Source organism: Myxocyprinus asiaticus, chromosome 1, assembly GCF_019703515.2.
Source record: "Myxocyprinus asiaticus isolate MX2 ecotype Aquarium Trade chromosome 1, UBuf_Myxa_2, whole genome shotgun sequence".
Lineage (NCBI taxonomy): Eukaryota > Metazoa > Chordata > Actinopteri > Cypriniformes > Catostomidae > Myxocyprinus > Myxocyprinus asiaticus.
This window is the reverse complement of record NC_059344.1, coordinates 29214204-29239539: the sequence shown is the minus strand read 5'-3', so window position 1 is coordinate 29239539 and position 25336 is coordinate 29214204. Positions and strand designations below refer to the sequence as shown.

The window sequence follows — 25336 nt, the reverse complement described above, 5'->3', positions numbered from 1 at the left end:
AGAAAGCAAGGACAGGCAAACAGATTAGAAACATTCATGATGGGAATAAAGAGCAAAGTAATGACAACTGCCTGTAGATATGACTAAATGGAAGGTAATGACTTTAAAACTGAAAAAAAAAAAAAAAATGTAAATGCCATAACTTGGGCTCATGGTAAATAAAATCCCAGAGGACAAATGAGGAATGGAGTTGGTGGTAGAGGACTTCACAAAGAAGTAAAGATGGCAGTGTGGAGGAGTCAGAGAGAGCAAAGTCAAGCAGCACAGTTATCAGGCTTATAAGCAGAGAATCCTCTGAGTTTTGTACTTCATCCTACTAGCTCTCCGTTTACACACTCTTACACACCACTGCCTGACTCTAACCCAAGGTACTGAAAAACACCAAAATACAGTGGTGTGTACAAGTTTACAATCTCTGTTTTACACACTGTCCACTCTGCTACGGCTTCTAATCCATACACATGAATTGAATGAAGGCTGTAATATGGTTTGAAAGGTGCCCGCTACTGCTGCTTCAAGCCCAGTTAGAGTTAGTGTCATTTGCTCACCCTCATGTTTTTCCAAACTTGTATGATGTTTTCTTCTTCCATGGAACACAAAAGCTTGACAGTGTGAATCACTATACACTACTGTTGTATGGAAAAGAGCAGCTTGGACATTCTGATAAACACTGTATATCCTTTTGTGTTTCACACAAGAAATTGATTTTTGGATGAACAATTCCTTTAAGATGGCAGAATACTGTATATCAGAGAATACAATATATCTCAAAGGTTAGCCACCTGAACATTTCACAAACCACCGAATGTCAATAACATATACATGAGCAAATGCAATCTGGGATTCAGAGAATCTGCGACTTTAGCTGAAGCCTTGGCTTACTTAATTGTTATCATCAGTAGTTGCAAACCCTTGGACTGTTTATTACTCACTCTGATGGTGTCGAATGGGTTCAGCGGGCACAGGATCTCTGCCATTGTGAGGATCAATGGGTTTGGGCAGAACCTGAGCAGGGTTCGGAGGAGGAGGAAGCCCAACTCCCTCTGCTTTCAAGCCGTCAGGAGCTAATGAAGATGGAAATAAGGGAAAAAATATGTGTCCCATGATTATTTTGTTACATTACTTTCTGACTTATAATCATCCTCACTCCCATGTGAAAAACAATTAAAGTGCTAAGTAACTCTATTCTTTAATCATAGAAAATGAGTGACATGGGGAAAAAAACGAGAAAGCCGAAAGGCTCATGTTTAAAATAAATATTCCGGGTTCAATACAAGTTAAGTTCAATCAACAGTATTTGTCAATGTTGATTACCACAAAAATAATTTTGACTCATCACTCACAGCAAAAATCAAAGTTACTGTTACATTTTTGTTTAAAGGCAGAAATGTGAAGCTTATAATTTTATAAAAGCACATAATTCTTCTGTTAAAACGTGTATTATTTGAGCTGTAAAATTGTTTAAATCGTAATTTTTAGGTTGTTATGGCAACAAAGTTGTAAAATTGGATATATAACTTGACACAGTAAACTATTTTATCACACTAAAATTATGTTAACATGCATATTGTTTACATCTCATGGCAATACTTTTGAAACAATGTGTATTTTAATGTTAACGAATTGGCCCCATTGTACAGTAAGTGCCTCGTTGTAACCCAGATTGAAATTAGGGACAAACTGAAATGCTGTTGACTGAGCATTTTGACAGCACAGAGAAATCAAAGGCCCAAAGGATCCACACAACCTCACATATAGAAGTACAGAAAAATGGCATCCCTACTACTAAAAACTGCACAGCTTCCTTTGTAAGGTGAAATCAGAGGCCCAGAGGATAGACATGAACACGAACACACACACACACACACACACAAATGAAATGTACAAAAAAATGTAAAAAATGTTTGGGTAAATGATCATTAGATTTTGAATGCTGAACACTGTAACAGTTTAAGTTAAGGGAGACTTTAAAACGTAAAGGTGCACTCCGTAAGTTTCTGTGTATGTTTCACCGGCTATTTTTTGTCCCAGCGTTTTTAGAGTTTATACTTGTACCCATCAGCATGGATGAATAAATATTGTTTATTAACTGCAGCCGTTTCTCAACAGGGCTGTTTATCTCATGTTTAGTTCCTTCTCTTCTATGTTTTCAATCTGTGTTATACTACACACATCAATACAATCAATATCCTTGAATTAAATCCCAACCACTTTTCACGTGTTGTTGGTGGTTAGTACAGGTGCATGTCTAGCTGATCTGCCGCAAACTCTGCTCTCTCCCCCTGCCCTGTTTGTTGCAGAGTGGGCAAATGAGGAATTTTACAGTGTTGCCTTGTACGCCCTGTAATAATGTAATTCCTACTGTATGTATAGTAAAATGCTGCAACACTGTGTTTGAGTTTTTGTTTTTGTACAGCAGTGCATCCTATTTCCAACAGAGCAGCATTACTCAAGAAAACAACTTCATTCAAAAATACTAATAAGCGCAGATGAAAATTAAAACATGATCTCTCACCTCCCAGCTGTCTGTGCTGCTCCCCAAACGTATCTGCCTTTATGGCAACTTTATTGTCCACATCCAACAGCATGGGTTTAGCAGCCACTGGCTTTGGAACCTGCTGCTGAATAGGGACCTCATGGTTCCCCAAATGCAGGCTGTCATCATGAGGCATGTCTGGCCGATCCAGTGGTTGCCCACGAGCCAAATCCTCCCCTGGTCTAACACCAGCACCAGCTCCGAGCCCTGCCCTATCTTCCTTCAGCAATGCTGCAGCCTCTGCGGGCTCCATGTGTTTCTGTGTGATTGCTGGCTTCTTTAGAGCTGGAAAAACATATTTGAGTGAAGTCATATTGGGACTCTTTGGCCCTGTTTCCACCTGGAATTACTATGCATCTCAAATGCGTCTCCTGTGATCACTTCTGTTCTGATTTCGAGGGGAGGGTCTCTGATATCATTACTGCATGCATCAATCACTATGTCAGCATGCTACTGCATGATAATAAACCTTTAAAGATGGATTGCAATTCACAACTCAAATGTGATGTGGTCACATGCATTGTGAACTACCTTGGTATGTGATGTCAGTGATCTGATCACAAAATATTTCGGAGCCCGTTTCCACCTGTATTTAGCACTGACCACTTGTGATCGGATCACCAAAACCGCATCTTAATACCAGGTGGAAACTAGGGAGCGACATTTAGAGTAATTTTTGTAGTCGAGTACTCTTAACACATAGAAAAAAAAAAGTAATCTATTACTTGAAATGTAGAATTTAAGTTCAACCTTTGAACACGTATTTTTTCTAGTTGAATATTTAAAGCTGAACGAGTACTCGAGTAATCGATTTCTCATGCACATCTGTAGTGGAAAAGGGGTCTTTATGTATAAGGTTTCCCACACTTTTTGAGCAATTAGTTTCCAAGAACTTTACAGTCATTTATGATTAGTGGATAAGGAATTTTTAGAAATCATTTTATAAAAACAACTGAGGCATATCTCCATTTGTCCAGGTATCTCAGGCACCAAACTTTTGAATTTAAAAGAATAGATTTAAACATACTTACTAGTGTACAAATGTCTCAGTGCACAGACTGATGTTAACAAGCTGGCTTATCTAGCCGATGAAATAAAACCACTATATACTGACTATAGAAATGTCCATGACATCGCCATAATTTGTAATATTTTACTAATTTCCATGTCTGATATTTACAGGTTTTCCATGACTGTGGGAAATCTTAAGTTTCTTTTTTAAGACAGTTTTAAGCAGCTAGAAATTCTGTGGACTTGTTTTTAATTTATTCTGCTAGAGTTGTAGTTTGTGATACTTACCAAAATGTGCATCTTCAATCTTGCCTACTTCACTATCCTCAATGCCAGGCATCCCAGCATCACTCCCAGGTTTACCCATCTCATCTTGAGTGTATGTGATAGAAAAAAGTTAAAGAATGACACATGGCATTCGACAGATGTCAACCCAAATATTAATACATTTTTTCAGAATGTTCTTTTCTGCTACCTTTAAGAACTTGGCTGTCATGTTGCCGCACAGCCACTGTGTGGCGCTCTGCAGTGTCCTCCCTTTCTTTTCTTTTATTGGATTGCTCATGATCCACCTCCACTTGTTGACCCCCTTGGCCTGCTTTACGACTCTCTGATAAAATCTGCACACGGCAAGACAATTTGGTTGAAAATTATTTTTAAGGCATGATGAAGTATGAGTGCAGGCAAGCAAAAGGGATTACACCGACTGTATTCAAGACATAGTCGTAGATGTACCTGTCTGAGTTTTGCTGCCTCCTCCTCCACTCTTTTCTTGCTCTCTTCATACTCTGCCTTCAGCTCGGCTATCTGTCGACCACACTGCAAACTGCAAAACACGTCACATGAGTTGAGTGCCACAAAAACAAGAAAGCGACAATAACATGATCATCTTTATAAACGGTCAAAGAGTAAAGAATGCGCTGCCTTCAAATCAAACAATAGGGCTTTATTAATCAGAACAGACCAAGTTTGACATAAGTATGTTAATCCGTTCGATTAAGGGTTTGTTAGATTTAGACTCCTTTTGCTTGGTTCAGTAAAGTCCATCTGTTGTGTGTGTGTGTGTGTGTGTGTGTGTGTGTGTTTGAGTTTATTCACCTCTCATACTCCAGTTTCTTCTCCAGGTTAGTGCTGTTTTTCTGCACCTCCCTCAACTGGTCTTCCTGTCGGATGATCTCCTGTCGTAACTCCTTCACCTGCTCTGTAAGTATATATGCTCAACTTTAGAATGAGGAATAGTTCACCCAAAAATGAAAATTCTGTAATTATTCACTTACCCTGAGGCCATCCCAGATGTGTATGATGGTCTTTCTTCAAGAACACAAATAAAGATTTTTAGAAGAAGATAGAGCTCTGTCCGATCCTTTTATTGCAAGTACATGGGTGCCAGCACTTTGACGGTCCAAAAGTCACTCCAGTTGATCAATGAATGTCTTCTGAAGCAAATCGATAAGTTTAAGTAAAAAGTAAACATATAATTAAAACGTTACTAACTTTTAAAAAGCGATTCCTGCTAGCAGTTGATGCATCACGTCAAGTGACACAAGCGCATCGGCGAGTTCACATGGAATTCGGAAGCGGCAATTATTTAGAACAGAAGAACGAATGTCACACGAGATTTCAGCCATTTTAAACAGCATCAAAGCCCTGGACGGAAGCGCCATTTTACTTATCGACTTGTTTCTTACATAAACCTATCGATTCGCTTCAGAAGACATTCATTGATCGACTGGAGTCGCATGGATTACTTTTATGCTGCTTAAATGTGACTTTTGGACTATAAAATTGCTGGCACCATTTACTTGCATTATAAAGAACTGACAGAGCTCTATCTTCTTCATAATTCTTCAAAATCATAATTTTCGTTCTGCTGAAGAAAGACAGTCATACACATCTGGGATGGCATCAGGGTAAGTGAATAATGAGAGAATTTTAATTTTTGGGTGAACTATTCCTTTAAAGCAGCAGTCAAACACATCATGATCTGATATATGATATATACACTAATGAAAATACATATGAACCGATGTGCACAATTTCTTTTCCTCTACCTTTTCCCCTGCCTTGTTTAAACTTTCGCCTGGCACCTCAGCACATCCTACGCACGCAGCTCTTGACAGCCCAAAGCGTTGATGTCAGGTGCGCTCATGTAAACAAGGTCATTCTTGCGTGTGCACCAGTTTCAAATGAGAGACGAGGTGAATTAACACTTAAATTTCGGTCTGTTCCTCACACAACACTATCATTTGGCTTCAGAAGAATTGAAATCTAAGGCACAAGTGTTATGGACAACTTTAATGCTGCTTTTGTGTGTGCTTTCGGATCCTGGACAGCAACAAACACAATCCTCTCATCCCTCAATCTTGTGTTTCACGGATGAAAAAAGTAGTACTGATTTAGAATGATGAGGGTGAGTAAATGATGGTGGAGAGGTTCGTTTTTATTAAAGTTTATCAATAACATTAATCCGGTGCAAATTATTGTCCAGAGCAGTGAAGAGCACAGACCTTAGCAGGGTCAGGGGCGAAAGGACATGGACAGAGTGTGAAGAGGTGGGAGGAGGGGATGTGGCAATAGTTGCTGAGTGGGGGGGGGGGGGGGGGTGTTGTGCTGAAGTAAACACACCTCCGCTTAAATCTCTGCGTTCTTAAAGGCCCCTCTGCTTAAAAGGGCACCTTTATATTTGTTTACGAAAGGGGTCCAGAGGTCCTGACTGCTACTGAAACAGCACATAGCACTGTCACGTGATACTTGTTAATGTTTTTGTTACTTTTTATTAATGGATGAGGATTTACATTTTTTTTTTTTATAGAGACTGCTGAAGCTTATCTCCATTCATAGGAATGAATCCTTGTAAATATCAGTTTTTATTTAAAAAAACAACAACTATTCTATAGTAAAATTATCTCCAATGAGATATAAAACTTTCTGGTAGTTAAATGCGGATGAATGGAGGATTCGGTTTCTGGGTGGCCAAGTGAGTGAAGTGTGTTCAGTTTTCATCGTACTATTAAATAAAACCTTTTTTGTCAAATAAGGATGAAAGAAAATGTAGTTTAATCTTTTAGAAGTATTGTTTTTTCAGTAAAAACAAAATGATTTTCAATTACATTATTTGGAGGGGGGGTGGTGTGGGAGTGTTCACTCACCCTTTAACCTGTGAATCTCTGACATCTGGGCACTGACATCATTCTGCAGCTTATTCTGTAACACACAAAAATGATTGAATAGAGACATGACAGAATATACAAAACATTAGAATATTTAAATTACTACACTTTTTAGAATGTGTCATGACATGACCGTTTGAAGAGAAACAGGATAGTAATTAGGTTAAAACAAACTAAATAATGTAATTTTCTGAGTAGCCTAAAGTAAGTGATGCAACTGATTTTCAATCATTTTCAATATAAAAAAATAATAAATAAAATTTACAGTATATACAATAAAAACAATATTTAAACAATGCTATTATTGTTAATTCAAAATAAAATTGTTCTTTTAAATTGTCTTGCCTTCTTAGATTTTATTTCTTACTTTGAGTGTTAAGTAAAGGTTTTGAATATTATTATATCCACAGCCAGCAACTCTACGTGTAACTGTGGGTGATTAATCTCTAAATCCAAACTGTTTTACCTCTCTATAATTAATTACATCTCTTTCTTTGGAGATATGCTGCAATTACAATCACACCATCCTCTTAAAAAGACACGGTGTGCAGCTGCCTACCGCACTGACTCTCCTTACACAAACCTTATTGTTGTCCAATTCCCTTTCACTAAGCCACAGTAAGAGAATTCAATCTCTGGAGCTTTAATGCGGTAGCTTTGAGATGGGATTTCAGAATCAGCAGGAGCAGCCACTGATCTCACGAAGGGGGAAAGCTCAAAACAAGCCGAGATTGAGAGAGCAAATTTATTGAGGTGGACGCTGAATAGTCGGAGCTGAAGAAAAGAGTCAGGGCTCTGCTCCCAGCTACTGTTCAGAAGATGATAGTTGGCACAATGAATTAAGCTGCAAAAGGACGTATAAATGAGCCATAAGAGTGGGTCGATAACCCCTGAACAATTGATCCAAACATAACAACAAAACACAAGTCTACTGTACACTGCATGTATACAGTACTCAATAATACTGATGTATGGTCATCTGAATGTCTATGTATAAATAGCACGTAGGATTCCCAGTGGTGATGCATCTGTATTTGTAAAAACATTACCTAGGAGAAAACTTACCTGAGTTACCTGAGTATCTAAACCCACCAGACTCTCTCATAGAACATCTGTGTTCTATTCATTCAATACCTGAAGAGGGAGGCAGAGGCTGCAGACTTTCCTTACAGTTACTCCAGACACAATGGAGCCCATTTTTAAGCTGAGACATCTAAGCTTTACATCCATGAAAACATTGTGGTCATGGGTAGACTCAACCTACTCAATGGTAGTTCTTTTTAAAATCAGCAATTTCCACAAGAGTTAGAGACTAAACTGATCTATTCCACTTGCATACAGAAAAAGATTAGCCTATTTGTTCTGTCTTTTTAAAAAAATAAGATTTTTACTAGTACACTTTAAACAACATAAGGCTATAGCATGTAGTCACAGGACTACAGAGTTATTTAAGAGATAGTTCACCCAAAAATGAATATTCTCTCATAATTTACTCACCCTCATGATATCCCAGGCGTGTATGACTTTCTTTCTTCTGCAGAACACATTTGAAAAAAAATAGAAAAACACCATTTTCCATTTTTCCAACCTTCCATTTTAAGGACCAACTCAGTAAGTCCTTAAAATGCAAGTGGCAAGTGGATGGTGATCAGACATTTGAAGCTCCAAAACTCACAGACAGTCAGCATAAATGTCATCCATTCGACTCCAGCGGTTAATGTCTTCTAAAGTGACATGATCGCTTTGGTGTGAAAAAAAAGATCAATATTTAAGTACTTTTTAACTATAAATCATCCTTTCCGGTAAGCTTCAAAAGAGCACTGAGTTCATGCGGTTTCTCATGTGATTTATTTGCGTTGGCATGTTACAGACACACTGTAATCTCATGTTCTTCTCTCGGTTGAGACATCCAGGATAAGCACACAAATGCACCATTGTTAGTAAACAAACAGTTACAAATACAGATCTAAACCAAAACCAACAAAGCGTTCCTCCTCTGTTGTAAACACCGCTGCTCTTCCAAGTGTCGCACATACATCAGTTCTCGCGTCTCTCAAATGCCAACTCGATTACATCACACACACTTACTGCTGCTGACTGGAAGTAATTGTTTATACTGTAGTTAAAAAGTACTTAAATATTGATCTTTTTCGCACCACAAGTGATAGTGTCGCTTTAGAAGATATTAATTTAACCGCTCGAGTCGTATGGATGATGTTTATGCTGACTATGTGTGATTTTTGGAGCTTCAAAGTCTGATCACCATCCACTTGCATTTTAAGGACCTACTGAGCTGCGATATTTTTGTATTTTTATTCAAATGTGTTCTGGTGAAGAAATAAAGTCATACACAACTGGGATATCATGAGGGTGAGTAAATAATGAGAGAATTTTCATTTTTGGGTGAACTATCCCTTTAAATTGATATATGGGTGTTTCAAAATGTCTGTTAAATAAAAAGACCATTATTATTAAAAATATACTGGCTGAGAGTGTCAATTTGCAGTCATCACAAATGAGCAAGATGGCTATTGTACTCTTTGTATTTGACAATGATCATCAGGAACTACTTATTAAAAAGGGAATGTACAATTAAGGACTTTAACTACAAAGTGCACACACACAGAATTATGGTAGGAATTAATGAGGAATTAGACGTAGGAGAGGGGGCAGTAATTAGGCATCAATGTGACCCTGTAGAGGAGATAAAAGCAGAGCTCAGCGCCTCTCCCGTTAAGCATGTGAGAGAAACGCAGAGGCTCACAGCATCACTTTAAACCACTTAAAGTGCTTCTTCTTGGCTCTCTTTTAATATTTGTCTCAAAGCAACAAATCACCTAAATTTCAGAGAAACACCTCGGCTTTGAGGATTAAGACATGCAACCAGAGGACAAATGGTATTCATTCATCACGTACAACTTAGTCAACATGAAACACTGTTTGCAACCCATTCTGCTTCTGATAAGACATATTTCTGAGTTGGGTTGTGTGGTATACTGGTACTATAAAGTTACCACAGTCCCAAAAAACATACAGTGGTACGACACCAATATTTTGCAAATTTCAGTTCAGTTTGGCACTGTGGCATGAGGTGCAAAAGCAAAGTTAATGTTCAGGGTTGTAAAAACTGCATAAACTGACGATTTGAGAATGTCAATTCTATTCACTGATTAAAGAATTTAATAATCAATTATACTATAATACTCAATGTTTTGCAGAGGCGTCTCAAGATTACATGCATGCTCTTGCAACAGACATGGAACACTTGACACTGAATAAAAATTAAGAAAGTTCATGCTTTTAAGTTTAGCCTACTGTGTAATTCATTCTTTTTTTTTTTCCCCCATTACGATGTTTTATGCTTAGATTCTAGAATATTTGGAGAATATATTTGAAAATGCATTAAAATATACATATACCGAGATGGGCCTTGAAAATTTTATGAAATTTAATTTTATATGCCATTAATATAGACTGTTAATAGTTAATTACATGACCCTGCTTGATGGGCCTCATCAGTCTGTACATTATAGATTTAATTTATATTTTAACCTAGTGCAAACACGTGTCCTTCTACGTGGAAATTGTGTTTTGTCTTCGCTTTACGCTATGGATAATTTTATTTAATTTAAAATGACTGATCTCAGTTCAGAACACTCTGAGCTATCAGTAAAGAGTTAAACTTTCTATGCACTGAGTCATGTGACAAAACAATATGGTGCCGATCACATCGGAGTTTGTCTTTTGGAGAAACGGCAACAAAACTACATCTGGTAAGAAACCTAGTTTAGTTTTTATGTTGAAACCTGTTTGAGTGAAAAGATTAGAGTCTCTAGTTTCATCCGATATGCCTATATCGGCAAAATTTGAGTGATTTATCGCGAAATATAGCACTGTTAAATACAATGACCAATACAGTGGACAATAGCGCTAGTTTTTCATTAGAAATCCAATATTTGCTGTGCATTTTCACATTGAGGAAAAAAAATTATATGGAGTTAGGATGAAAATAAGGTACATTTCAAACTGTTCCGAGACCCGTGCAGACAGAAAGCACACTGGACGTTAAATCATTCACTAAATAGGGAGCAAGGGAGGATTCTATAGCTTTCTTATGCAGCCAAGTGCACTCATTGACCAAAAGTTCAGTTTCAGGCTGCAGATGATGTTCGGACCACTCAACATATTTGGCAGACATGGGACAATGGAAATCAGTACAAAGATTCAGACTTTATCATATATAATCTTATTTTAACATGGTTGGCAGTAATTGTATGTTGATGGTCATTACTTTGAATCAGAATTAATTATGCTATTTTCTGATTGGTAAAATGGTTCACCACTGGCTTTCACTTGTTTGTTTGACAGTGCAAAGAGAGAACATTGAGATTTTGTTGCCAAAGCAAGTCATGCACGATGTTCTCTGTTATTCATATTTTAATCTATAGTGCATGTAACATCAGTGTTATTGCTTTTTTCATAATTGCAGACACACACAGACAAACCTTCTTGTACTCCCTAATGCACCTGTGACTGACGCGTGCTAGAGACTATTCGAGGTCTGATGCGTTTCAATTAAGAATGTTCAGTAAAATTTTTAAACTTCTTTCTGACTGACAACCCTCGGGGCCCTAAAGCCATCTAAGCACTTATGGTTCTTTCTACCATAGAAACAAAAGCACAACAGCGCTTGACTGTATCCATCAAGAATTTATTATATCATCAATCAAAATACATTTCAAAATCACAATGTGGATATATATATATATACAGGTGCATCTCAATAAATTAGAATGTCGTGGAAAAGTTCATTTATTTCAGTAATACAACTCAAATTGTGAAACTCGTGTATTAAATAAATTCAATGCACACAGACTGAAGTAGTTTAAGTCTTTGGTTCTTTTAATTGTGATGATTTTGGCTCACATTTAACAAAAACCCACCAATTCACTATCTCAAAAAATTAGAATACATCATAAGACCAATAAAAAAAACATTTTTAGTGAATTGTTGGCCTTCTGGAAAGTATGTTCATTTACTGTATATGTACTCAATACTTGGTAGGGGCTCCTTTTGCTTTAATTACTGCCTCAGTTCGGCGTGGCATGGAGGTGATCAGTCTGTGGCACTGCTGAGGTGGTATGGAAGCCCAGGTTTCTTTGACAGTGGCCTTCAGCTCATCTGCATTTTTTGGTCTCTTGTTTCTCATTTTCCTCTTGACAATAACCCATAGATTCTCTATGGGGTTCAGGTCTGGTGAGTTTGCTGGCCAGTCAAGCACACCAACACCATGGTCATTTAACCAACTTTTGGTGCTTTTGGCAGTGTGGACAGGTGCCAAATCCTGCTGGAAAATGAAATCAGCATCTTTAAAAAGCTGGTCAGCAGAAGGAAGCATGAAGTGCTCCAAAATTTCTCGGTAAACGGGTGCAGTGACTTTGGTTTTCAAAAAACACAATGGACCAACACCAGCAGATGACATTGCACCCCAAATCATCACAGACTGTGGACACTTAACACTGGACTTCAAGCAACTTGGGCTATGAGCTTCTCCACCCTTCCTCCAGACTCTAGGACCTTGGTTTCCAAATGAAATACAAAACTTGCTCTCATCTGAAAAGAGGACTTTGGACCACTGGGCAACAGTCCAGTTCTTCTCCTTAGCCCAGGTAAGACGCCTCTGACGTTGTCTGTGGTTCAGGAGTGGCTTAACAAGAGGAATACGACAACTGTAGCCAAATTCCTTGACACGTCTGTGTGTGGTGGCTCTTGATGCCTTGACCCCAGCCTCAGTCCATTCCTTGTGAAGTTCACCCAAATTCTTGAATCGATTTTGCTTGACAATCATAAGGCTGCGGTTCTCTCGGTTGGTTGTGCATCTTTTTCTTCCACACTTTTTCCTTCCACTCAACTTTCTGTTAACATGCTTGGATACAGCACTCTGTGAACAGCCAGCTTCTTTGGCAATGAATGTTTGAGGCTTACCCTCCTTGTGAAGGGTGTCAATGATTGTCTTCTGGACAACTGTCAGATCAGCAGTCTTCCCCATGATTGTGTAGCCTAGTGAACCAAACTGAGAGACCATTTTGAAGGCTCAGGAAACCTTTGCAGGTGTTTTGAGTTGATTAGCTGATTGGCATGTCACCATATTCTAATTTTTTGAGATAGTGAATTGGTGGGTTTTTGTTAAATGTGAGCCAAAATCATCACAATTAAAAGAACCAAAGACTTAAACTACTTCAGTCTGTGTGCACTGAATTTATTTAATACACGAGTTTCACAATTTGAGTTGTATTACTGAAATAAATGAACTTTTCCACGACATTCTAATTTATTGAGATGCACCTGTATATATATATACACTATTGTTTTTATCTAATTAGGGGTTTAGTTAAAAAAAAGACTGGTCATGAATAAAACATCAGGCCAGAAATAAGTAAAAGTCTATACTATCTATATACTAATATTTACTAAGGACTGAATCACAAAATACATTACTGGACAATCTCTTGGGGATCCTTAAAAATGTTGGTAATCAGGATCCCAACAGGAAGTAAACAAGACATTTTTTTATGCTTTTAGGAAGAGTGTGAGCTTTCCCTATAAATATTAGGCTTAAATACAATTTTAATGTTTAGGTGGAACTACTTGAATGTTCATTTTTTCAGTCCTGCAGTATGAAGCCTCCACATAATAAAAACATCACTCAACATCAATATTTCTGTTTGTAGCATGTTTTTAACACGGTAGGACCACAAAAATGAACTAGCAAGGGTAAAGAATTTATTAAAAGTGGCGAAAAACTTGAAAGAAATGGCAAGCGGTAACAGCATCTAAAAATGCACTTTTCCTAATACATATTTTAACTTACAATTTTGATGTAAAAAAAAAAAAAAAATGTAAATGTCCATTTGTCAACTACCAATATCAGAAATAACTAGGCCTAAATTCAAGATCCTGCCACATCTACATATCATCTTTGCTATCCAATTTTCCAAAACATTGCATTACATCTCAAAGTGCTCAGATCTTCTTAGGTTGCAACCACTTTAGATATACAGTTGATATTATAAACATTTACTATAATGATTGATAATTAAAAAAAAAAAAAAAAAAACATTATGGCTATAAAAATGTCTACTATACTACATGAACAGGTAAAGACCCTGATTATCATGGTTTGGTACTGTGGAAAGAGATGGGCAGATAGCAAAAGTGAAAAGGAATGTACAATTGAGTGGGTCTGTGTTGATACACTACTGTTAAAAAGTTTAGGGTCACTTACTCATTCTTTATTGTAGTTATATATATATATATATATATATATATATATATATATATATATATATATATATATATATACACACTATATTGCCAAAAGTATTCGCTCATCTGCCTTTAGACGCACATGAATTTAAGTGACATCCCATTCTTAATCCATAGGGTTTAATATGATGTCGGCCCACCCTTTGCAGCTATAACAGCATCAACTCTTCTGGGAAGGCGTTCCACAAGGTTTAGGAGTGCGTTTATGGGAATTTTTGACCATTCCTCCAGAAGCGCATTTGTGAGGTCAGACACTGATGTTGGACGAGAAGGCCTGGCTCGCAGTCCTCGCTCTAATTCATCCCAAAGGTGCTCTATCGGGTTGAGGTCAGGACTCTGTGCAGGCCAGTCAAGTTCTTCCACACCAAACTCGCTCATCCATGTCTTTATGGACCTTGCTTTGTGCACTGGTGCACAGTCATGTTGGAACAGGAAGGGGCCATCCCCAAACTGTTCCCACAAATTCGGGAGCATGGAATTGTCCAAACTCTCTTGGTATGCTGAAGCATTCAGAGTTCCTTTCACTGGAACTAAGGGGCCAAGCCCAGCTCCTGAAAAACAACCCCACACCATAATCCCCCCTCCACCAAACTTTACAGTTGGCACAATGCAGTCAGACAAGTACCGTTCTCCTGGCAACCGCCAAACCCAGACTCGTCCATCAGATTGCCAGATGGAGAAGCGTGATTCGTCACTCCAGAGAACGTGTCTCCACTGCTCTAGAGTCCAGTGGTGGCATGCTTTACACCATAGCATCCGACACTTTGCATTGCACTTGGTGATGTATGGCTTGGATGCAGCTGCTCGGCCATGGAAACCCATTCCATGAAGCTCTCTACGCACTGTTCTTGAGCTAATCTGAAGGCCACATGACCTTTGGAGGTCTGTAGCGATTGACTCTGCAGAAAGTTGGCGACCTCTGCGCACTATGCGCCTCAGCATCCGCTGACCCCGCTCTGTCATTTTACGTGGCCTACCACTTCGTGGCTGAGTTGCTGTCATTCCCAATCCCTTCCACTTTGTTATAATACCACTGACAGTTGACTGTGGAATATTTAGTAGCGAGGAAATTTCACGACTGGACTTGTTGCACAGGTGGCATCCTATCACAGTACCACGCTGGAATTCACTGAGCTCCTGAGAGCGGCCCATTCTTTCACAAATGTTTGTAGAAGCAGTCTGCATGCCTAGGTGCTTCATTTTATACACCTGTGGCCATGGAAGTGATTGGAACACCTGAATTCAATTATTTGGATGGGTGAGCGAATACTTTTGGCAATATAGTATATATATATATATATATATATATATATATATATATATATATATATATATATTTTTTTTTGTTTTTTTTCCCCACATTTTAGAATAATAGTAATTTCATCACAACTATGGAATAACATAAATGGAACTATGGGAATTATGTTGTGACTAAAAAAAACCCAAATTAAATCAAAACTGTGTTATTTTAGCATCTTCAAAGTAGTCACCCTTTGCCTAAAATTTGCAGACATGTACTCTTGACATTTTCTCAACCAATTTCTTGAGGAATCACCCTGGGATGCTTTTTAAACAGTATTGTCTATATGCTGGGCACTTAGTGGCTGCTTTTCTTAATTTTCTCAATAAAAAAAAAAAAAAATAAAAAAAATAAAAAAATTAAAAAAAGTTTTTTAATATGGTGGCACAATTATATTTTTGTCTACAAAACTAATTTCAAACATTTAAGCATACGCCTTCAGATCAAAAGGTTTTTAAGATCATGAGAAACATTTCAGGCAAGTGACCCCAAAATTTTGAACGGTAGTGTATACAGAACAGAAAATAGGATTGCTACAGCGGCAGAAGTAGGAAACACATTCTACAGTATTCTTAATCCCATGACACAAGTCTGGGGAGAGGTATTAAATTGCATTGGCGTTAATATGCAAGCATTTGTGTTGCCATGATTAGGTCGGGTATATCACAATGTAACTGTAGTCTAACACAGATTTGCTGAAGTATGGAGAGGTCTTTGTCTTAGCAAGTGTGTGGTCAAGAGCGTGAAGGAACAACTTTGCCTTGAAAGGTTTGTCTTACATGTATGAAACAATTTTGAATTAGCAGCTGGTGCAAACCTTCCAAGACAGTTCCACAGTAACTAAAAGATTGTTTTTGTTTCAAGCAGCCATCTATGAAAATAAGCAGTTGTATCACAACAGTAAAGGCAGACCGATATAACGGTTTTACCGATTAATCAGTGCTGAGTCACTTTTTGGAACTATCTATACCGATAGTTGTTTTATTTTTTATTCCTGATTTTTACTTTCTCATCAATAAACCTCATCTGGTGAAATTATATATAATATATACACACACACACACACACACACACACACACATACCAGTTAGTTCTGGTCCTCAAATCTGATTGGACGAGAGACGTTCCATGAGTACTGATGGTCTCACACCATCATCACTTGGACGCTTCATTGTGTGTATTACTCTGCTTGTGTTTGTGCCATTCTAAACTAAAGTGTAAGAGCAGTGCTGATGTGTTAAGAGATGTCTCTTTACATTTAATTTTGTGACATTACATATTTTAGCCAGCAGGTGGCAGCAAAAGACCATTTTTGTGTGTAATATGTGCCAGTCGGTGGTGTGAAGTGAGTCAGCACCACTGTTTATATTCAACAACTCTCCGTGATCGCTCATATTACTACTACACAACTAAAGCTAGGAAATAGCTTTAAACGACTTTAAAATAACAACTTCAGCATTAAGGCTCATCACAGCTGAGAGACACTGCCACACTCAGTAACACACTGCACAACTAGTAGAACAGGCACAAACAGAAGAGTTAATATATGTAAACAGCCTACTCCACTAAAAAAGGGATGTGAACAGCACTCTCTTAAATGATCACTCTTTTCTCAGCACATTCTTCTTAAATGGACTGTGTATGTATGTGAGAAGCTAACAGGAAAAAAAAAACTGTTAAAAGAAATGTATAGCTACTTCCTGCAATCCTGAATGTTCTTGTGAAATTGAATATTCCTAAAATAAGCCTTTATTTAGACATTTTATTGTGTAAGAAGCAAACACATTTTATGTTTTCTATCAACTGATTAAAAAGCACTTAAATAAAAAGTATGTTCTTTTGTCATATTCTTTTCAAACTTTTATTTGTTAGCGATAACCAAGCAGTACCTACAAAAACTTATCATAATGACCACAGGGCTAAGCAAATACACTATATGATGTGCATTGCTCAAAAGGCACTGCTATGGTTACTATGGACCATATGGTGTAACATTATATTCCTACTAGGGATGGGCATTTTGGTCATTTTGTCTACTCGAGTACTCGGACTAATTACTCGATCGAGTACTCGAGGGGCAATGACATGTACGTAACTGTAAACAGTTGAAGTCAGAAGTTTACATACACTTAGGTTGAAGTCATTAAACCTAATTTTTTAACCACTCCACAGATATCATATTACCAAACTATAGTTTTGGCAAGTCATTTAGGACATCTACTTTGTGCATGACACAAGTAATTTTTCCATCAATTGTTTACAGACAGATTGTTTCACTTTTAATTGACTATATCACAATTCCAGTGGGTCAGAAATTTACATACACGAAGTTAACTGTGCCTTTAAGCAGCTTGGAAAATTCCAGAAAATGATGTCAAGAATTTAGGCAATTAGCTTCTGATAAGTTAATTGGAGTCAATTGAAGGTGTACCTGTGGATGTATTTTAAGGCCTGCCTTCAAACTCAGTGCCTCTTTGCTTGACATCATGGGAAAATCAAAAGAAATCAGCCAAAACCTCAGAAAAACAATTGTGGTCCTCCACAAGTCTGGTTCATCATTCAGCAATTTCCAAACGCCTGAAGGTACCACGTTCGTCTGTACAAACAATAGTATGCAAGTATAAACACCATGGGACCACGCAGCCATCATAATGCTGAGGAAGGAAATGCATTCTGTCTCCTAGAGATGAACGTAGTTTGGTGTGAAAAGTGCAAATCAATCCCAGAACAACAGCAAAGGACCTTGTGAAGATGCCGGAGGAAACAGGTAGACAAGTATCTATATCCACAGTAAAACAAGTCCTATATCAACATAACATGAAAGAATGCTCAGCAAGGAAGAAGCCAGTGCTCCAAAACCGGCATAAAAAAGCCAGACTACAGTTTGCAAGTGCACATGGGGACAAAGATCTTACTTTTTGGAGAAATGTCCTCTGGTCTGATGAAACAAAAATGTAATTGTTTGGCCATAATGACCATCGTTATGTTTGGAGGAAAAAGGGTGAGGCTTGCAAGCCAAAGAACACCATCCCAACTGTGAAGCATGTGGGTGGCAGCATCATGTTGTGGGGGTGCTTTGTTGCAAGAGGGACTGGTGCACTTCACAAAATAGATGGCATCATGAGGAAGGAAAATTATGTGGATATATTGAAGTAACATCTCAAGACATCAGCCAGGAAGTTAAAGCTCGGTTGCAAATGGGTCAACAAAGTCAAGGTATTGGAGTGGTCATCACAAAGCCCTGACCTCAATCTGATAGAAAATTTGTGGGCAGAACTGAAAAAGCGTGTGCGAGCAAGGAGGCCTACAAACCTGACTCAGTTACACCAGTTCTGTCTGGAGGAATGGGCCAAAATTCCAGCAGCTTATTGTGAGAAGCTTGTGGAAGGCTACCCAAAACGTTTTACCCAAGTTAAACAATTTAAAGGCAATGCTACCAAATACTAACTAAGTGTATGTAAACTTCTGACCCACTGGGAATGTGATGAAAGAAATAAAAACTGAAATAAATCATTCTCTCTACTATTATTCTGACATTTCACATTCTTAAAATAAAGTAGTGATCCTAACTGACCTAAGATAGGGAGTGTTTTCTGCAATTAAATGTCAGGAATTGTGAAAAACTGAGTTTATATGTATTTGGCTAAGGTGCATGTAAACTTCTGACTTCAACTGTACATATTACCATGTCTGACAAATATCTTTGGCTGCTGTATTGCATCTTGTTGTTCCAGTGTATCATCTTATTCATTTTTATAGGCTGTTATAAAATAATCTGTTACAAAATGTACAAAGGATTGCATAATCAAAATATAATGCATCATATTTTGTCATTATGTGAAGATTTGCTGCCAAACTCAAAAGAATGTGCACAACTGTCTGAACCGTCTATTTTCAAATCACAGTTGGCTTAACAGGAGATGCCATAACCATCCTGTTTTTAATATGCTTGTTAAGCTGAAGTTCAGTTTTGAAGACGCTGCATTCTGTTACATTTAGCTGCACTCTGTCTAGCTGTTTGAAACACTCGCCTGCTGTATATGTGCTGCTTCAACGCATTGAGTCCACTGCCACACGCCTGGTGTGTGTGTGTCTCCCCATGTGTTCGCTTCTGTGGGGAAAGCAGCGAAGCTCCATAATGTTGATGCTGTGATGATTCATGAAGCGTTCTATTCAATACAGAGAGTCAGAATTTCCACCTTTCAACTGGGGAAAATGCAACGGAATGACACATTATGTCGGACTTCTAACTTGGAAATTCATACGGAAATCTTCAACTCCTATTTCGACAAGATGCAGGTGTGTGTTATATTATGCAAACATTTCAGCACCCAGGGCAGGGAGGTTTACAGTCAGTGACAAACATTCACTTTTATTAAATAATATCCATTAACAAGTCGAAGTTCTTACATTAAATGGTAATAAAACTTATTTAGCAAACATTTTGCAGAGACAGGTGTTCAAAACATGGTTAATTACACTCTTTTGATTATCGTAACAATAGCATTGCAGCGTCATATATCAGTTTGGTTGCTATGAGACGTTTCTGACAATCAATGTACCCCTCAAAATCACAATGTAATAAATCTCAAAATTAAAAATAAGCTCCCTCTTTGACACGTTTGTGTTGAGTTGTCAGGTAATTGTCACTGAATTTCGAATTAAGTTAAATTTCACATTATGCATGATAACCATCAATCATCGTTTTCATGATCGATCATTGCTGCCACGTCCGAGTACCCGAGTACTCGTGCCCATCCCTAATTCCTACCAATTATATCAATTCTGTCAGCAGTGCCAAGCCACACACAACTGTTTCAGCATACCAAGTCTGAAAAAATATGAAATTCTAAATTTCACATAAAGAAAATGAAGCCTACAGTTAGGATCTTTACGATTTGTTGCATTATTGTGTCATTATATTTAGGACACCTAAAGGGTCATGAAACCCCAAGAGACTTTAAGATATTAACAGGTTGCAAATTATTGAAAAAAATCATAGCACTCATTATGTTTATTGTTAAGAAGTAAGCGGTTATTTTTTCCTTTTTTTTTTTGCCATTTCGTTCTTCCGGTTTAAAAGCTAAACTTGAATACGTCACAAAATACGAGGTATATGCGTAAACTCTAAATTGTGATTAAGAGTGCGCCTCTTTGTCATTCGATTCAGAGCATTTGTCTGAGCTTCCATCCAATCACTGCGCTGCTTCATGCATGAGGTCGCATCACAGAGAAGAATTCAAAATGACATGTGGACGTGACAGGATTTCCTGGCCAGCGCAAGTTCAACAACAACTCGTGGAACAAAAATGAGAGCAAACTTTTACACTAAGCACCACGGTGAGATCAAAATCACTTGTCAGAATGGACCGCAGTCCATAACCCGACCAGAGCTAACATGTTAGCCACAGTTCTGCTATACTCGCGCTCCAAACATGAAACAGCTGTTTGTTAGCCACACATATTCCATCAGGTCTTCTCCGTACATATGATCATGGACAGTATAACACGACGGCTTGTTTAAAAACAGAAGAAAATTATGAAAACCCAAAACTCAAAGTCATGACTCATGTCTGTTAACTGTCTTTTTGGTATCCTTTAGATAGGGTAAAAGTTACTGGGATTTAGGCCTACGGGGTTTACCAGCGTTATGTCATCATAACAGCGAAGTTTAAATACTAGAAAACTTTACACAGATGAGGTAAGAAAGCAATTTTATCACACTGGAGTCATGTTAAAATGTTTTATGTTCAAGTATTGTGGCTATACATTTGAAACGCTGTGTATTTAATATTGTCTATTGGACCAGTCATTACATGTGCTTTACTGAATGCTAGGGGTATGACCAAAATCTTATATCACGATATGAAGTCATTTTATATCACGATAACAATATATTTCACAATATAATAATTTTTTTTACTAGAAAACCAATAAAAATCGGTTATGGTAATAACCAAATTTTAATGCCTATTTTTGGAAATCTAGTTAGTGAAACAAATACTTTTTAAATTAAAACTACTTCCTCGTATATTATTTCCTCGTTATTTAGAACTTGACAAACAGTCAAAGTTCAAAATAAAATAAAACAACAAAAATAACAGGTCTTGCAGAAAATTAATTTCAAATATATTTATAACTTCTTGGGGGGGGGGGGGGATGATGAAATTAATGCGGAGCACATCTTTTGGCTTTCATAATATTCTTTAGCGTACTTCATTTTAAGGTGTTAAAACAGATTGTTTGTATTACCACAAATGATTTCCATTGTGCGACACAGTTTGCAGATTAATTTTTTTTTTAATCTGTGATGGCTTTTGTGAACCAACACCACAGATGTCAAATCTGTTTTAATAACAAGCTCCCCTTAATTTTCTTGACTTTCCTATTGATCATATCAGCACAAATTCATCAAATGATGGAGAAGTACAGATGTGCGGTGTAGTCAAGCGCACCTCGGCATGTTAAAGAGCTTAACATGCCGAGTTAAATAACAAGGTGGCAACCCTCACAACTGAGCCTTTGCTATCACAAAGAAGCGCTAGAATATGTAATGGCAGGTAAACATCAGGAGACAAAGGTGGAAACAACAACAATGGATTTGCATGTCAAGAACACGTGTGTGAGGGGCCTGGATAGCTCAGCAAGTAAAGACGCTGACTACCACACCTGGAGTCACAAGTTCAAATCCAGGGCATGCTGAGTGACTCCAGTCAGGCTTCCTAAGCAACCAATTGGCCCGGTTGCTAGGGAGGGTAGAGTCATGTTGGGTTAACCTCCTCGTGGTCACTATAATATGGTTCGCTCTTGGTGGGGCGCGTGGTGAGTTGTGCGTGGATGCCGCGGAGAATAGCATGAAGCCTCCGCACACGCTAGGTCTCCATGGTAACGCGCTCAACAACCCACGTGATGAGATGCGCAGATTGATGGTCTCAGACATGGAGGCAACTGAGATTCATCCTCCGCAACCTGGATTGGAGTCACTACACCACCATGAGGACTTAGAATGCATTGGGAATTGGGCATTCCAAATTGGGGAGAAAAATAAAAAATAAAAATAAAAAAAGAACACATGTGTGAGGAGGTCAGGAGATATGTGCATTTGTATAACTCAGGTCTTAAGGATTATAAAGACAATTTTATGGGTCTCAACTCTTGAAAATAGTCTAGCATTTCATAGCAGTTGTAGCGAGCATGAGCTAAACCACCCATGTATGCGCACAGTCAAATGAAGTATACTTTGAAAGGCTAGCGTTCAACTGTACGCAGACGCTTAATCGAAGTCTATTTTGGGCTTTAGACACATTTTGTCCCCCAATTCTCATTGCCGCAACACTTCTGGACATTTACTTCTACTATTCCCCTTATTTTCAATGATGATTTTCATTACCGTATAAGTAACACAGTCATTTTAGTGTATAACAGTAAAAAAGGCTGTTGTTGTACAGCAATTTAAAAAAAATTAAAACCAGTGAAGATGAAAGACAGTACCATCACACTGTAACCCCCCCAATGTTCAAGCCAAGCCCTTGCTACTATGTGTAAATACTTTTATTTTTTTCACATTGCAGTTAAATAAATATCATAACGAGTATGTTTTTTTCCTTCGCATTACAGTAATGTCACAATGTAAAATAAATAAATAAATAAATATTGGCTCTAAAATAAAGCTTCATTTTGATATGGGCATAATATAATTTCTTATTAGTTTCTTTTGATTTTGGAATTAAGGCCAGAACATATTCTTAACAGGTTTCGTGAGAATCACCCTATGGTTCTTGTGTCCTTATGGACTCTCACCCACCTTTTCATCGGTGCAGGATTTCACCAGCGCATCCCTGGCCTGCAGTTTGCTCTCCAGCACGCTGTAGTCTCCGTCCTTCTGATCGATCTGTTTCCTGTGCGTGTCCACCTGCATTATCAGCTCGGAGTTTCTTTTCTCCAGGCGGGAGCGCGCCGCGTCCGTGCGCTTCACCTGCGTCTGCACTTCGGCCAGCTCGTCCAGCAGCCGCCCGTGCTTTGTGGACACGCTCCAGTAGTTAAACGCCAGAATGACGATGATCACCAATAACGCGATCAGGATGAAAGACGGGAGGCGACCTCCGCGTCGATTCGCGCTGAACCCGATCATCGTGTAATCAAACGAGCACCGATAACGATCACAGGCTTTACGTGAGCGGTGAACGTTTTAATACGTGTGCAATGGCCAATGGTCCACTACGTTACCTATCTTGGAATGTTTAAACGAAACACATATTCCCAAGATGTTTATAGCAGCCTTGAGACGTCCTTAAGTTGATGACAGAACTACTTTGACGATTCCTCCGTGTTCCTTCCGCACAGTTGGCGACTTCTGGATTTTCCTTGTTTGCATTCATGCAACGCCACTGTCAGTAGATCAAATACATCAGCACACACAGGCGACGTGGCCTATCTATCTGAGAGCTGATGAAAGCTAACAGATTTCTGCTTCTACAGCGCTAGAGATCATGCATTTTCATTCAGTTAAGGTCATCTCTGCAGATCTGCCGTCATGCGTAGACTTATGAATACAACAATCAACTGTGTTAATAGTATTAGCCAATGTCCACGTCAAAGTGACATGCGTGTATAATAACAAAACCAGTGGTGCAACAGCCGTGCTCAGTCAAACAATACAAACCCGATCTCTTCTAAACACACGGCGATTAATAAAGAAACCGCAACCGAATTTGTGCATGTAAACAGAGCCATTAACATTAGCATTAGAGCGCAGGCTACCAGACAGTTAGCATCACATCTGACACTGCTAGTATGACCAGATGTACACTATTCTGCGAATGCACCACATACGCACCTGATATGAAACAACACCGTATAAACAAATGGAAAATAAGCGTTTAATGCGTCTTTGAATTAAACTCCATGCAGGTTTGACTATCCCCACACACAACTATCTGTAGAGTTCGCTTATTACTCAACTCCAGTCTTCCTGCTCTGCTTTCAGTCCTGACAGTGTGCTTAAGGTAAACAGGCAAACAATGTCTATGTATGTGTGTGTAAACGAGTCAAAAAGCATCGCGTATCGGTGTCTTACTGTATATCTAAATGCCAGGTTACACGTCTCGATAAAATCCTGCAAAAATGTCGTCCAACGTGTAAGGTGTACAGAAGGGCATGACTGACAGCTGCATCATCCAATCCGTGAATACAACCAAATGAATTAGACGTTTCTGATTGGCTGTGCGTGTAACTTGTACTTTCGCTCGATTTTAATTGGACGCTCAAATACTAAGAGAAGGTGGGGCCTGTGTCACTAGAATGAACATAGATCCTACAGACAAAACGTCGCATTTATGAGGAAACAGAACTGTCCTGTTATCAGGTTTCTTATAGAAATAATGGTATATTTATTTTATGCTTGTGGTTGAGTTGATTACATAATTCACTTTGAATAGACTAAAGTTTAAGAATCAGAGGTGCCTGGTGGCATGCTGAGATGACAGTTGGGTAATTGGTTGATTTAGATATATTACCAAATTAATCCTTAGAACCTCACTGTTCAAAGCCAAAAATAATACGTGCAGTTGAAGTCAGAAGTTTACATACACTTAGGTTGAAGTCATTAAAAAAAAATTTTAACCACTCCACAAATTTCATATTAGCAAACTATAGTTTTGGCAAGTCGTTTAGGACATCTACTTTGTGCATGACACGAGTAATTTTTTCAACAATGTTTACAGACAGATTGTTTCACTTTTAATTGACTATCTCACAATTCCAGTGGGTCAGAAGTGTACATACACTAAGTTAACTGTGCCTTTAAGCAGCTTGGAAAATTCCAGAAAATGATGTCAAGCCTTTAGGCAATTAGCCAATTAGCTTCTGATAGGAGGTGTACTGAATTGGAGGTGTACCTGTGGATGTATTTTAAGGCCTACATTCAAACTCAGTGCCTCTTTGCTTGACATCATGGGAAAATCAAAAGAAATCAGCCAAGACCTCCACAAGTCT

The 25336-nt window shown here is 38.3% G+C and overlaps 1 protein-coding gene across 2 annotated transcripts in view; it reads right to left on the bottom strand.

The window, feature by feature from the left end:
* Positions 1-24485, bottom strand: part of LOC127444699 (protein GOLM2-like) — a 28479-nt gene extending 3994 nt beyond the window's left edge. For both annotated transcript variants that reach the window (XM_051704244.1, XM_051704251.1), the window contains exons 1-8: positions 23148-24485; positions 6697-6751; positions 4646-4748; positions 4283-4373; positions 4023-4167; positions 3836-3919; positions 2516-2821; positions 933-1064 (exon numbers count right to left, since the gene is read on the bottom strand). In XM_051704244.1, coding sequence (XP_051560204.1) covers positions 933-1064; positions 2516-2821; positions 3836-3919; positions 4023-4167; positions 4283-4373; positions 4646-4748; positions 6697-6751; positions 23148-23474 — 1243 coding nt within the window. In that variant the 5' untranslated portion in view covers positions 23475-24485. The remainder of the gene's footprint in view (positions 1-932; positions 1065-2515; positions 2822-3835; positions 3920-4022; positions 4168-4282; positions 4374-4645; positions 4749-6696; positions 6752-23147) is intronic.
* Positions 24486-25336: the final 851 nt, after the last annotated feature.